This window comes from Vicugna pacos, chromosome 6 (assembly GCF_048564905.1).
Source record: "Vicugna pacos chromosome 6, VicPac4, whole genome shotgun sequence".
In the NCBI taxonomy this organism is placed as follows: Eukaryota; Metazoa; Chordata; class Mammalia; order Artiodactyla; family Camelidae; genus Vicugna; species Vicugna pacos.
Genome location: NC_132992.1, coordinates 21,367,539 through 21,381,936, shown reverse-complemented (window position 1 = coordinate 21,381,936; position 14,398 = coordinate 21,367,539). Strand labels below are relative to the sequence as shown.

General features: G+C 40.7%; 1 protein-coding gene across 3 annotated transcripts in view; it reads left to right on the top strand.

Moving 5' to 3' along the window:
• Positions 1-14,398, top strand: part of TUBGCP4 (tubulin gamma complex component 4) — a 38,972-nt gene that overhangs the window by 2,863 nt on the left and 21,711 nt on the right. For all 3 annotated transcript variants that reach the window (XR_012073348.1, XR_012073347.1, XM_031672871.2), the window contains exons 2-9: positions 1,908-2,036; positions 4,653-4,775; positions 5,160-5,213; positions 5,627-5,683; positions 8,726-8,805; positions 11,334-11,535; positions 13,855-14,020; positions 14,258-14,382. Coding sequence is in view for 1 of the 3 variants with exons in the window: in XM_031672871.2 (XP_031528731.1) it covers positions 1,908-2,036; positions 4,653-4,775; positions 5,160-5,213; positions 5,627-5,683; positions 8,726-8,805; positions 11,334-11,535; positions 13,855-14,020; positions 14,258-14,382 (936 nt within the window). In the remaining 2 variants the exon portion in view is untranslated. The remainder of the gene's footprint in view (positions 1-1,907; positions 2,037-4,652; positions 4,776-5,159; positions 5,214-5,626; positions 5,684-8,725; positions 8,806-11,333; positions 11,536-13,854; positions 14,021-14,257; positions 14,383-14,398) is intronic.

The following is a 14,398-nucleotide window of genomic DNA, read 5'->3' as shown; positions in this document are numbered from 1 at the left end:
TGTTTCTCCAAAGAAGATACATAGTGGCCAATAAACAAATGAAAAGATGATCAATGTTACTAATCATTAGGGAAATGCAAATCGAAAGCACAATGTGATATCATTTCATACCCTTTAGGATGGTTATTACCAAAAAAGAAAACAACAAGTGTTGGTGAGGTTATGGAGAAATTAGAACCCTTGTGCATAGCCAGTGGGAATGTAAAATGGTGCGGTGATGCTCCCAAAAATTAAACATAGAATTTTAATTTAATCATCTGGTAAGATGATCCAGCAATTTCAGTCCTGGGTATATCCCAAAAGAAGTGAAAGCAGGAACTCAAATAGATATTTGCACACCCATGTTCACAGCAGCATTATTCACAATAACCGAAAGGTAGAAGCAACTCATGTGTTCACGGACAAATTAGTTAAATAAACAAAATGTGACATATTCATACAGTGGAATATTATTCATCTTTCAAAGGAAAGAAATTCTAACATGATGCTAAAACATAGATGAATCTTGAAGACACTATGCCAGGTGAAATAAGCCAGTTGCAAAAGGATAAATATTGTATGCTTCCACTTACATGAGGTATTTAGAGTAGTCAAATCCACAGAGACAGAAGGTAGAAGGATGGTTGCCAAGGGCTAGGGGAAGGGTCAATGGAGAGTCACTGTATAATGGGTACAGAGTTTTAGTTTGGGAAGATGAAAAAGTTCTGGAGATGGATGGTGGTGATGGTTGCACAACGATATGAATGCACTCAATGTCACTAACATGTACACTAATAATGGCTAAAATGCTAATTTTGATGTATATTTTGCAGTGATTTTTTTAAGTTGATGGAATGAATACATTTGCCCACTACTGTTTTTCTACTTGAACTGCTGTGAAATTTTTATACACCATACTAGGCTATCATTTGGCCATGATTTAAATTAAAAATACAAATGGAAATATGGATGCTAACTTTATATGTCCAGTTATAAGGTGCTTTTACAGATTATAGTATGCTATATTAATTTTACATTTTTATTGAAATGAAAACAAAATTTAAAGTTTCATAGAGAATTTGTAAATCCTAAGAATATGTCTGAGAACTCCCTGGAGTCTGCAGACCCAAGTTTGAGCAGTATTGCTAAAGAGACTTTATTGTAACCAGGTTAAAAAAAAATCCATATATCCTTATAGACTATCCCTGGAGGGTTCCACTAGAAATAGGTAATATACTTACCTATATCAAAGAATGAAGTCTTGCCATTTATGAAAACATGGATGGACCTGGAGGATGTTATGCTTAGTGAAATAAGTCAGACAGAGAAAGACAAATACTATATGATTTCAATTATATGTGAAATCTAGAAAACGAAACAAACATATCAAGACAGAAACAGATTCATAGATACAACAAATGGTGGTCCCCAGAAGGGAGAAGGGTAGGGGAAGGGATGAAATAGGTGAAGGGGATTAAGAGGTACAAACTAACCAGTGAAAAAATAAGTTAAGTCACAGGCATGTAATGTACACTACAGGACTATAACCAATGTTTTATAATAACTTTGTATGGTGTGTAATCTATAAAAATACTGAATCATTATGTTACACTTTAAACTGACAATATAAGTCAACTGTACTTTAATTAAAAAAAAGACATAGGTAATAGTAGCTGCCTCTGCAGAGACCGACTTATTTTTAATGAACACCGTGTATTGTTTGAATTCTTTACTGTCCACCACTGCCTATTTCAATAAATAACTAATTAGGTTGGGGATGGGGAACAATGTCTTTGCACTGGTTTGGAAATACTTTCGTTTTCTAGAACCTACCAATCTTAGATGGGCATCTTGCGGAGGGAAACGATAGTGCTAGCAAGCAGTGAATAGCAGGCATCAGTGTTTTTAGCGTTTTTCCTCTCCTGCAGGTGTCACAGGACTTCCCATTTCTCCATCCCAGTGAAACCAGCGTCCTGAATCGACTCTGCCGGCTGGGCACAGACTACATTCGCTTCACCGAGTTCATTGAACAATACACGGGCCATGTGCAGCAGCAGGTAGGTTCCTGTTCTCAGGGAACGTACACCTCCCAAGGGCAGGAGCTACATCAAGCTTTCACTGAATCCATTGGTAATTCATGTGACCTAAGTGCCAAGGACTTGTGAATTTCTCATCACTGGAATTACTCAAGTGAACACCAGGTGACTGGACCTCAAACAAGGGGAAAACATACACAGGGACCAATTTAGGCAGATTGGCTTTGCCTGAGTTTTAGGAGAACTGAATTAAATCAGTTCGAGCTGGACCAGAGTTCCAATTCCAGAGGTGAAAACACAAAGCATTATTTCAAATTCTTTTGCCACTCTGCTTCTGACTACCTTGTCACATTGAGGCAGGTAACTAAAATCTTCAGGCTTCATTTTTCTTATTTGTAAATAAGAGTAAAGCCAGAGAAGGTGCTTGACATGTGATAAGCACTTCATAAATATTATCCATTAATATGAATTAATTGGAAGTCAGTGCTTTATATTGTAGAGGTCAAGGATTTGTGTCCCTTCCATCATTTACTGGCCATAGACTGCTCTGCAGTAACCTGATGCTCATTCAATAACTGAGGCTCAGTTTCGTTACATATGAAATGGGAATAATAGATAGTACCTGTGTGAGGTATTAAACAAGGTAATTCATGTGAAGTGCCCGGTATGCAGTAAAGGTTCAAATTTTTTTAAGAGAAATTTTGAAGTTTGCTTTTAACAGTCTGCAATTCTGTCAGTGGTAAGTAAAAAGATTGTTGAATTGTGTGACTCTGATTCAGTGACGACTGTTTTCGAGTGGAAAGAATGATTCTGGTTGAAGAGAAAGGTAGAGACTTCTAGAAAAGAAAGGAAGGATGCTTTTCTGAAACAATGCAGTCAGTACCACCTGTTGCACGAGTTTGTTGTCAGACCCTTGATGGTAATCTGTGGGGCAAAGGAGCTGAAGAATAATGCCTTATATTTTCCTCTTGGACAGGGACTCTGGCTCTCTCCAGCTGATTTTGTTGCAGAGAAAATACTCAGGCTAAACATGAATTTAAATTTAATCAATGCCAGTTGGCTATGCAATCATATTAATGACACAGTTTTCAAAGCTTGCTATGAAATCATATTAATGACATAATTTTCAAAGTTGGAGCCTGTATATACACATATTAATTTTGATGAAAAGGCCTCTAATTTTAAGGTGTTTTTTTTTTTTATATAACACTTGGGAAAAAACCTGTTCTATATTCGTGTGACCATGTGGATCTTATATAATATGTGAATTCCTACTTTCTCAAATTCTAAAGATATCTATAGTATCTCTTTTTTTAGAAAAGTAAAAAGCATACTCATTTTCTCTTTCATTTTGTGATAAATGAAGACATCAGTTGTCTGGAATGACACAAAGTGAAAACAAAATTGCCTGATTGTAAGCCAGTCTGGTCTGTTTCACCCTGTGCCCATGCTGTTCTTTTTATAGCTGTGAACATGTGTCTCCAGGGACTACTTGTACCCTTTGCAGCATCCTCTGGCTACAATGTGCCTTATAACCCCTGAGCCCAAGCTTCCTACCACATTTGTTGCTGAATTCTACTATGGTATCTACCACCACCACTGATCACTCAAATCAGTACATGGCCAGAAAGGCTAGTCATCATGGCCTCTAGTCAACTGTTAACTGCAACTCCCCCACGTAGAAGAAGGATGCACTTACAAAAATTGCAGTGTTCTTGAAAGACAAGCCATATTGGTAAATAGCCTCTTGGTGAGTGTCTTGTAACTCCCCGTGTTAGCTATCAGATTCATGTTTCTGATGAATTGCCATGCCAGGCAGGAGAAGCATTGTTGGAAGGAGGATTGAGTCCATTTTGTTTATTCGGTAAATATTTACCCTCTCTTTAAAGAACTGTGCTAGGAACTGAAATGCAAAGATGAATAAAGTGTGGGCCCTCGCTTCCTGAAGCTTCTGGTCTAGTGAGAGGACAGATAAACAAAAGTGCAATTCCAACACAAAATAGAGATGCTATGCAAGCAACAAAGTTGGGAGATTTTAATTCCCTAGGGGGAGTTAGGCAGGGCTTTGCAGAAAAGAGATGCTTGAGTTGGGTCCTGCAGGAAGAGCAGGTATGTGTCACAAAGATGAGTGCAGTTATAAGCAGAACACACGCAGATTCACGGGGGTGAGAAATGGAGCAAGGCATATTCAGTGAACTCTGAGTAGTTTGGAAATGAGTATGTGAAATTGGAAGCAGTGAAAGATAATTTTGGAAAAAGGGAAAGGGACAGAATGCAGAAGTCATCGTATGCCTTGTAAGAGAGTTTAGATATTATTCTGGGGCAAGGGGAAGCCACCAAAGTGACTTAAGTTGGAAGTTACAAGATTAGAATTGAGTCATAGAAAAATCTCCACTGACAGTATGGAGTAATGTCTGATTGTTTGGAACATCTGAGCCACTTGGAAAATTAAAATATTATCACATTTTAAAAGGTCAGGACTCAAAATCTGTGTCTTCAGTCAGGTTTTCCTCTTGGGGAAGCACTGGTTTGATAGGGAATTATTTAAGAAAAAACAGTGCCACTAATAAAGGATAACGTCTTCCTTGGGTTTCAGGGTCTGAGCTGAGAAGCTGACTTCTCTTTGTTTGATTTCAGGATCACCATCCATCTCAGCAGGGCCAAGGTGGGTTACATGGAATCTACCTAAGGGCCTTCTGCACGGGACTAGATTCAGTTTTGCAGCCTTATCGCCAAGCATTGCTCGATTTGGAACAAGAGGTGAGAGGGGATGTGGGAAACAACACCTCTAGGACAGCAGATCAGGGCCTGTTCTTGAATTTGAAATGCGCTTTGATACTGTCAGGTAAAGAATGAGCTATATTCTGCGTGGCTGGAGGGTACAGTGCGCTCTCTGTGACCGCCCAAGCCATGATCAAAGTGGCGTGCAGATCATGGCAAAGGGTCCTGAGTGACTATAGATGAGCCCTAGCTTTGGTTTTGTCATCACTTGAAAATTAAAATTAATAATCTACTGTAAATTATGAATTCTCAATAGCCTAAAACGAACCCTAAGCCTACTCTCAGATTCCCTTCCAGTTTTCATAGATCAAATAGATTAAAGATAATTTGCGTGGAGCCCTAATCACAGTGTTTTTGTTGCAGTTCCTGGCTGACCCCCATCTCTCCATCTCACATGTCAATTACTCCTTAGATCAGGTATGCTGCCCGGGTAACAAAGTGCTTTGGAATCTGTTGATACCATTAGAATAATCAAATTTATGATATTGTTTTTGAGAACTTTTTTCCTTCTGGATTCAGAGCCTAGCATTTTATATTTTGTATGCTTTCCTAGATCAGAACTTTGAAAACCTCCAAATTTAGTGAAAGTCTACTGTCTGCTGTTAGGGCTCTAGATTGGCCTCAGGCATAGAAACTGCTTCTGTCTGCCCTTTCTGTCTGCAGCCAGCCCCCTTATCAAATTGCCTTAGGATACTGGGTCTTGGCTGTTCTGTGATATTGCCATGTTTATGTTAAGTGCGGCTATTTAGAAATGAAGGCATTTCCTGAGTGACTTTTTCCCCTTGTATTTGAACCAATTTTGTACCAACCTAATATTCTCTGCTTTGCAGTTCCAGCTCCTTTTCCCCTCTGTAATGGTTGTAGTAGAACAAATTAAAAGTCAAAAGGTGAGAATTTTTCTTTTTCCTTTCACTCTGGTAAACACAAAGGAAATACTTGTAATTAATTTTCCTTTACATCCTTTTCTGAAGACCCTAGTTTTCAGTAGTACATACATATATATGTGTTTACTTATGTTTAACACCTTTATTGTGGTATGATTCCGTACAGTAAAGTACACATATTTCAGATGAACAATTTGATGAATTTTGATAGATGTATACACCAATGAAACCACCACCACACTCAAGATAGCTAACATTTCCATCACTCCCCAAGAGGTGCAAATTTCGAATTCCCAATTTATCCCTTTCCACCCCCTAAGTTTTTATTTATGTATTTATTCATTCAGCAACATCTGCTTGGGTATCACGCTAAGTATCAGGAATGCAAAAATAAGTTATGACCCTGCCCTTAAGCACCTCCTGGTCCGGAAGATGTGGGAAATGATGATAGATGTACCTCAAGAAGCTGCTGGGTGAGAGAGTAATGTATGGATGGTGAGAGCTTTTGGCACTAAGGATCTAGAACTGTTGAACATGGATCTTGCAGAGATGCAGAAAGTTAATCCTTAGAAAGAAAGGCGGTAATAGGTTTATACTTAGGGTTTTGGTAGTTTTCTAAGAGTTGGGTGAAACCTAGATGTTTGTTAGTTAAATGTGCCTTTTTTTTTTTTAAATACGGGTGCTAGGGATTAAACCCAGGACCTCATGCATGTTAAGCACTCACTCTACCACTGAGCTATACCCTCCCCCTCAATATGCCTATTCTTATCACAAGTTTTTATCATATGCATTGAAAAGTTAGGGCCTCCAATGTCCAGAGCATGTCTTTTCTGGACAGAATGAGTAACTGTGGTGCTTTGAGATTTTACATTGGACGAATCTGCTGATTCATAATTGAATCAAAAGGACAAATGGGGAAATTGTTTAGTTTATTCATGTTATTAAGCTGTTAAATTTTTGCCTTAGCCTATTAGGAGTGTTCACTTGAATATAACTAGTTAACCAGTTAATTTGCCAGGTTGCTACTTGATTTTGTTGTTGTTGCTGTTGTTGTATAAGTCTAGAAACTTATACTCTGCTGCGTTCATCCTGTTCCAGAAATGCCAGTAGGGGAGGTGCTCTTTGGCTCTGCAGAGCTGATTGCCCTCATCAGATAACATCGAGCTTTTACTGTGCACTTGCTGTATACCTGCTAAATACTGCTACGTGCTTCACATACATTATCACAGTTAGTCCTCTAAGGAGTCAAACAGGTTAAGGAATGAGCTTAGAGTCACACAGATGGTAGTAAATGGTAGGCTGGGATATAAACCCAGGTATGTCTGACTCCAAAGACTGTGCTCTTAACCGCTCTACTAACCATGTCCCAAGATTGGAGGGGACCTTCTAGATTAGTGGAGTTAGTATAGGGGTCCACGCGTAGCTGCATCTCTCAGTTGACTCTGAGCTTTATTGGCCACAGGAAGGAGAATGGAAAATGAGTAGAAGGATTGCAGATGGGCAAACCTTCCCTCTTGCCAGGGTGGTGGTAGGAAGCTGTGTGCTAAGGCTCAAAAAAATGAGGTTGTCAAGAACATAGGCTGTGGGTGAGAACAGGGATGATGCAGACAGGCACAAGGGATTCTTTGAGGGTGATGGAAATGTTTTAAAACTGAATTGTGGTGGTGAATTTTATGGTATGTGACTTATACCTCAAAAAGAAGTTTTGTTTTTTTTTAAAGGAGAGCCAAAAGGACATAGAAAAAGGAAGCAGATTTTTAGAAAAGTGTATACCTCATAAGTGGTCTGAATTAGGCCTTAATCTGAAGAAAGAGCTCTCTACCTCTTTGCTTAGAATTTCAACTCTAGAAAATTCTGGTTTCCCTAGTGCAGCAGTTCCCAAACCTCACTGTGCATTAGAATCACCTGGAGCAGACTGTTTAAACCAGATCACTGGGTCTTACCCCAGAGATTCTGATTCACTAGTTCTGGATTTGCATTTGTTACTGGCTTCCAGGTGATGCTGATGCTGCTGGGCGGTGGGGTGGGGTGGGGCGGGGAGATGGTGGAGGGTCCGAACCCTGAGAACAACTATTGTGATATTGTGATTTATAGTAAGAAATATATATATTTGGTCTTCATCCCATTTCTGTCACAGAGTTCCTAAAACTTGTAATCTCCTAAGTAATTAGAGCAAAAAAAGTGGACGAATTCATAACAAACCCCCATCGAGCACACCTGAGTTTATGTTAATGCAGTGACTTTTGGAGGATGGGGGCAGGTTGCCAGGGGAAGCAACTGTGTGATTGGAGGGTTGGAACTTTCAGTCCCACCTCTCCTCCTGATCTCTGGGGAAGGGATTGGGGCTGGGGTCTGGAAGCTGAGTTCGATCACCGATGGTCAGTGATTTAGGTGATTTAATCAGCTGTGCCTGTAACAAAGGCTCCATAAAGACTCAAAAGGAGGATTCAGAGAGCTTCCAGGTTGGTGAACCAGGCCACCCCTACATCCCACTGTGCTGGGCCCAAGCCCCTCGGGGACAGAAGCTCCTTTTTTCAGGACCTCGCCCTACGTAAGCTTTCATCTATTGATTTGTATCCTTTTGTGTCCTTTGTGATAAATTGGTAATCTAGTGAATAAAAGGATTTCCTGAGTTCTGTGAGCTGCTCTAGCAAACTGGTGAAGGAGGGGGTTGTAGGAACCTCTGATAGCCAGCCTGTGAGGAGCACAGGTAACAACCTGGGCTTGTTATTGGCGTCAGAAGTGGAGGGCAGGCTTGTGGGACCGAGCCCTTTACCTGTGGAATCTGGCGCTATCTCTGTGTAGTGTTAGAATTAAGTTGGATGGTAGGACACCCCAGCTGGTGTCAGAGAATTGCTTGGGGGTGTGGGAAAACCCCATACACGTTGAAATTGGAATCAGAATCGGAACTATGCAGAGCTCTTATGAGAAAGCTTACTTCCATTCTCTGTGGATTGTGCCCTCTGCATTGAATGTGGAATGTGAGATTGTGCTGCATGAACTATTAGAACAGAATCCAGTTTGACAAGGCTGTATTTTCCCCAGATTCATGGCTGTCAGATCCTGGAAACAGTATACAAACACAGCTGTGGAGGGTTGCCTCCTGTTCGCAGTGCACTAGAAAAGTAAGTCGTGGCTTCATTGGGGTAGGGGGGTGGGTGGTTGGTCAAAGTGACTTGACTTTGCACTTGTTTTATGTTCCGGTCATCTCGGGTTTCCCTCCGGGAAAAGTTATGACCAGGAGAGAAAAGCCCTATGAGCAGAGGAGCCCATGCAATCCTTCCAATGGCTCAGAAAGTGCAGAAAGAGGGTTGTAAAGTGTGTCAAAGCTAGGATCTAGGTGCCTAGATGGCCTTGAGGAAATCCTTTTTCATTTTGGATCTCATTTTCCTTGGAGAATTTCCATTACATGTGCCGGATTATGCTTGGCTGTGTCTAAATATGTGTATTTTGAGCGGCTTTATAATCTCCTAATGCCATTCTTAAGAATTTTATCCTAACAAAATTAGTCAAAAGAAAATAACCATATGCACAGTCATCATTTATTGCAATGTTGTCTACTATATCAAGAAATTCAAAAAATTACCAGCTGCAGAAGAAAGCTAAATATATATTATTCACTTGATAGACTATAAGCAATTAAAATTATAAATATTATAACAACAAATAAGAATATTTTTACAATACTGGAAAAAGGATACAAAACTATATGTCTTATGATTACAACTGCATTAAACACATGTGGAGTATGATCAAAGACTGCTTGTTCGACCTTCCTATTTCCCTCATCCTCCCTATTTTTTAAAAAGAGGGTATGGCATTAATTGCAAAATTGGAATTGATGATCTTACAACTCTTAAACAATCTCTACTTTAACTGCCGCACAAATAAATTCTCAGAAGAGCAGGAAACTTTCCAAAACATGTTTTAGGGACTTAATTCTCTATTGTTGTGTGGGTTTTGTTTTCTGATAAAACTGCATTTTGACCGTAGAAAATATAGACATGCAAAGAGAAGGAAAAAATCACCGCTAATCTCAGTCCCTTGAGATAACCTAATTTAACTTTTGGTGTATATCCTCTACAGTTTCTCTCTGTGTGGATATATGTAGTTTTATGCATAGGATATAAAATCTCATATAATAACATGTTATATACATGTTGTACATTTGCAGGGACCAAATTTTACAGACCACATACTCAGATGTGCAAAATGTAAATGGCTTCCCATTTGATTGTGTTTTTTAAAGAGAGATTCCATTCATTTAGCATACTACAAATAGCAGTTTCTTTTTCTCCCTAATTTGTTTTGAAAATTTTTTCAAATCTACAAAAAGTTTAAAGAACAGTACAGTGAACACCTGTATATCCTTTGGTTTTCACAAGTTGTTTTGCCACATTTGATTTTTCTTTTCTTTCTTCCTCTCTGTGAACTGTGAAATGTATAAGTAAACACACTGGTGCATGCACAACACTATTTTTTTGCTGAATTATTTGAAAGTAGTCACAAATATCATAAAACTTAACCCCTAAATACTTTGAGCTTATATCTGTTTTTAGAAAAGGGCATTCTCTTATGTAACCTCAACCCCATATTACACCCAAGAACGTTAACATTAATTCAATAATATCCAAAATATATCTGAATTTCCCCAGTTGTCCCTCAAAAGTCCTAGCTTTTCTTTTTTACAGTCAAGGTCCAATCAGTGCTACACCAGAAATTAACACAACATTGTAAATTGACTACCTCAGTAGAAAAAATAAAATCCTATCAGTCTTCATATTTGTATTTGGTTGCCAGGTCTTTTCAGTCTTTAATTTGGAAAGTCCACTTCCTTGCATTTTTTATTTTTTTTAATCTTTGATAACACTGACATTTTAAGAGTCCTGACCAGTTGTCTTGTAGAATGTTCCGCAATCTGGATTTTTCTGATTATTTCATCATGATTAGGCTCAGGTTGAACGTTTTTGGCAAGGATGCTGCGTATATCATATTCTTTCCTGTTGGATCATATCAGAAAGCACAAAAAGTATGTTTGTCCCATTACTGGTGTAAAGTTTGATCACTTGATTTAGATGTTTTCCACCAGATCTCTGTTTTAGAGGGACATTTTCCCCTTTGTCATTAAGATGGTATCTGAGGGGTGATCCCTTGAGACCATGTGAATATCCCAACCTCCAAAGACATTTCTGCGTTTTGTTTTAGTCTCTGCATTTTGTCGGGTAATACTTTTCCAGGTAATACCTGCCTCTCACATACTGAATCTACTCTCATTATGTGATTCCAACAAAAATAAAACTAATTTAATACTGTGTTAGCTGAAAAGAGACTCCTAAATAAACCCATTTAATTTTAACAGGGATCATCCCTTTTGAAACTCACTTCACTCAAAACGAGGAAAGAAGACGTGAAGTCTAAACATTTCCGACTTCGGTTTGTAGGCTACAAGTTTGGAAATTTAATCACTTAGTTCACAGACATTTAAGTTAAAATCACACAATTATTTTTAGCTTAATTGGTCATTTCCCTTCCGACTGACGAAACTCCCAGGCCTCTGTTCATCCTGTGGCAGTTCACAGCCTGCCCTCTGTGCCCGCGTGGGGCTTAGTGTTCTCTAAGTGGACTCCTAAGGCTCTTGCTTTCCTCCGCTCAGAATCCTGGCCGTGTGTCACGGGGTCATGTATAAGCAGCTCTCAGCCTGGATGCTACATGGACTCCTCTTGGACCAGCACGAAGAGTTCTTTATCAAACAGGGTCCGTCTTCTGGTAATGTCAGTGCCCAGCCAGAAGAGGATGAGGAGGATCTGGGCATTGGGGGACTGACCGGAAAACAACTGAGAGAACTGCAGGACTTGGTGAGAGCACAGCAAGAAGCCTGGCACCCTCATGCTGGAGGGTGGGGGGCTAATTCACAGTGAAATGACCTCTGGCCATCCACCCCCTCGCCCCAGCTCTGCATAGCGTGGGCACCTTCCATAAAGTCGTTAGATGTAAACACTTGGCTTATCTTAGCTTAACACTTACTACCTCACAGTGTGAGATTACAGAATAGAAAATACATTTGTGAGATTCATAGTCACTCTTGTCTCTTAAGGTAGAGTTGTAGCTACCCAGAGATTTCACATGCAGTCTGGAGTTTTGATTAGACTCCCCAAAGTCCTGTATTGTTATTCATCCATGCATTTTTCCTGTTACAACATTTTATTGAATGCCTGTTGCGTGCCAGGCACTGTTCCAGGTGCCACAGCTGCACAGACAAGTAAAATGTAGTAGTCCCTGCCCTTAAAAGAGCCTATGGTTAGTGGAAGATACGGAAAAGTAAATAGTAATAGTTCAGCGTACTCAGTGCTCCGGAAAGAGTAAGTGTGAGTATTCTTGGAACAAGTTCTTCGAGTAACTAGAGGAGGCTTTCCAGTGGAACGTATGACTAAATTGCAGAGTCTGGGTGGAGAGGTCAAGACATGTTCCAGGCAGAGGGAAGAACTGTGTAAAGTGCAGAGGCTATGCCAGACGCGGCTCATTTGGGGAACCATTAGTAATTCAGTTGAAATGGTCAAGTAAATAAAGGCTGAAATACGAAGTGTAAGGGACAGTGGAGGGGATGTGGGACATGGCCGTCAATGAAGCTGTTGAGTTAGAGGTAAGATTGTGAAAGGCCTTGTAAACAGTCGGTAGAAGTTTGGACTTGAACCTTAAAAGAGCTGGGAGCCATAAAGAGTTTTAGATAAGAGGTTAACACACCTCTATACGTTAGATCAGACTTTATGACAGGTCACTCTAGAAACTGGGAAATTTTTTTTTTTTTTTTAAAGTAAGACTAGCAGCAGGTAGGTCAGTTAGGAGATTGTTGGGGACATTAGCTGAAAAATAATGGTGGCCAAAACTAAGGGTGGGAACAGTAAACATGGCGAAGAATAAAGAAGCATGGGAGATAGTTAGGAGGTGGGATAGGTAGGTCATGGGGATTGACTGGATATGGGTCCAGAGGGAAGAGTAAGGATGATACCAAGTTTCTGCCTTCAGTAGAAGGTGTGATGATAAGGAATGTGGGTTGCTGGTGTTGGGGGAAGGAAGATGGATCTAACTTTGGACATGTTGAGTTTGAGGTACTTGTAGGAAATACCCAGTGGGGTGAGCCTGGAGCTCATAAGAGTAATCTAGCTTAAAGACAGAGACTTTTAGGAGTCATCAGTGTATAGAAGGGTTTAATCTGGGGTCCATGGGTGGCTTCAGAGATTCTGTGAAATGTATGTCTATGTATTTGTCTGAAAGGCCCATAGCATTTATAATTGCACAGAGTTCTGTGATGCAAAAGGATTAAAAATGTCTATTATGATGATCAGTTCAGCCACAGAAGATGTGAGTGTTTAGGAAGAGTGTGGAGAGCGAGAGGAAAAGAGGGTCTGGGGTAGTGCCCTGAGGAACACCAGCACCGGAGACCAAAACTAAAAGGGCCAAGAAATCAGTCAGGACTATGGAGCCCAGGGGTTGGGGTTGGGGCTGGATAAGGGTCAGATCAAAAGCAAGTCAGGGAATTGGAGGGGCCTGAGTGACTGGGTGGTGAGTATCCTGGGCTTCATGGGCTAGGTCGTGGTTCTCAAACTGTCGTGTGCCTCGGGATCACCGGGAAAGCTTGTTAAAACACGGGCTGCTAGGCCTCACCTCCCAGATTTTCTGTAGATCTGGGGAGGGGCTTGAAAATGTGCATTTCTAACAAGCTCCTAAGTGAGGTCAGTGGTGCTGTCCAGGAGCCATGCTTTGAGAACCACTTGGCTAAGGGACTTAGGTTAGCATAAAGAGCTGAGCAGAGCAGACATGCACAAGATAATAAAGTCATAGACAGGTAGACCTGGAAGAAAACAAAGACTTACTCCATGGCACAAGGAAGGAGACTGGATTCCAGATCTACTGCACAAGTTTTTACACAGTAGTCAGGGCAGAGTGAGGACTTAAATCCTAATGTTAATCAAACCACTGCTGTTTCCACCGTGCTGTCATGCTGCCTGGAAATGGAATACATCTTAGAGACTGGTAACTTAACAATTACGCAACTTCAGATTTAAAGTCCCTACTTCTAGAAAATGTAAATCATGTGTTGGGAGAGCTGGATGTCTTCTTGTTTCTCCTTTCTCACTGCATACATCGTGTCTGATATGGATGATTTCCTTGAGCAGCGCCTGATAGAGGAGGAGAACATGCTGGCACCATCTCTGAAGCAGTTTTCCCTGCGGGTGGAGATTCTGCCATCCTACATTCCAGTGCGGGTTGCTGAAAAAATCCTGTTTGTTGGAGAATCTGTCCAGATGTTCGAGAATCAAAATGTGAACCTGACTAGGAAAGGTAGGAATCTCCTTGCCTGCTGTACCCCATCCTCAGAGGCCCTCCTTACTTGATAATGTGTGGCCTCAGAGTTTGCCTGGGTGGAGCGAGTGGCCAGTGACCTTTCTGTTCTGAGATTTCAGCACAGCCGCGGCATGCTTGCCCGAGAAGCAGGTGGAGGAGCCGCTCCAGCAGGAAGGGCACACCTCGCCTGTGCAGGTCCCTGTCTTGCTTTGACAGTGCCTTCCCATTCTGCAGGATCCATCTTGAAGAACCAGGAGGACACTTTTGCTGCAGAGCTGCATCGTCTCAAGCAACAACCACTCTTCAGCCTGGTGGACTTCGAGCAGGTGGTGGACCGTATACGTAGCACTGTGGCTGAGGTTTGTCTTTCTTAGG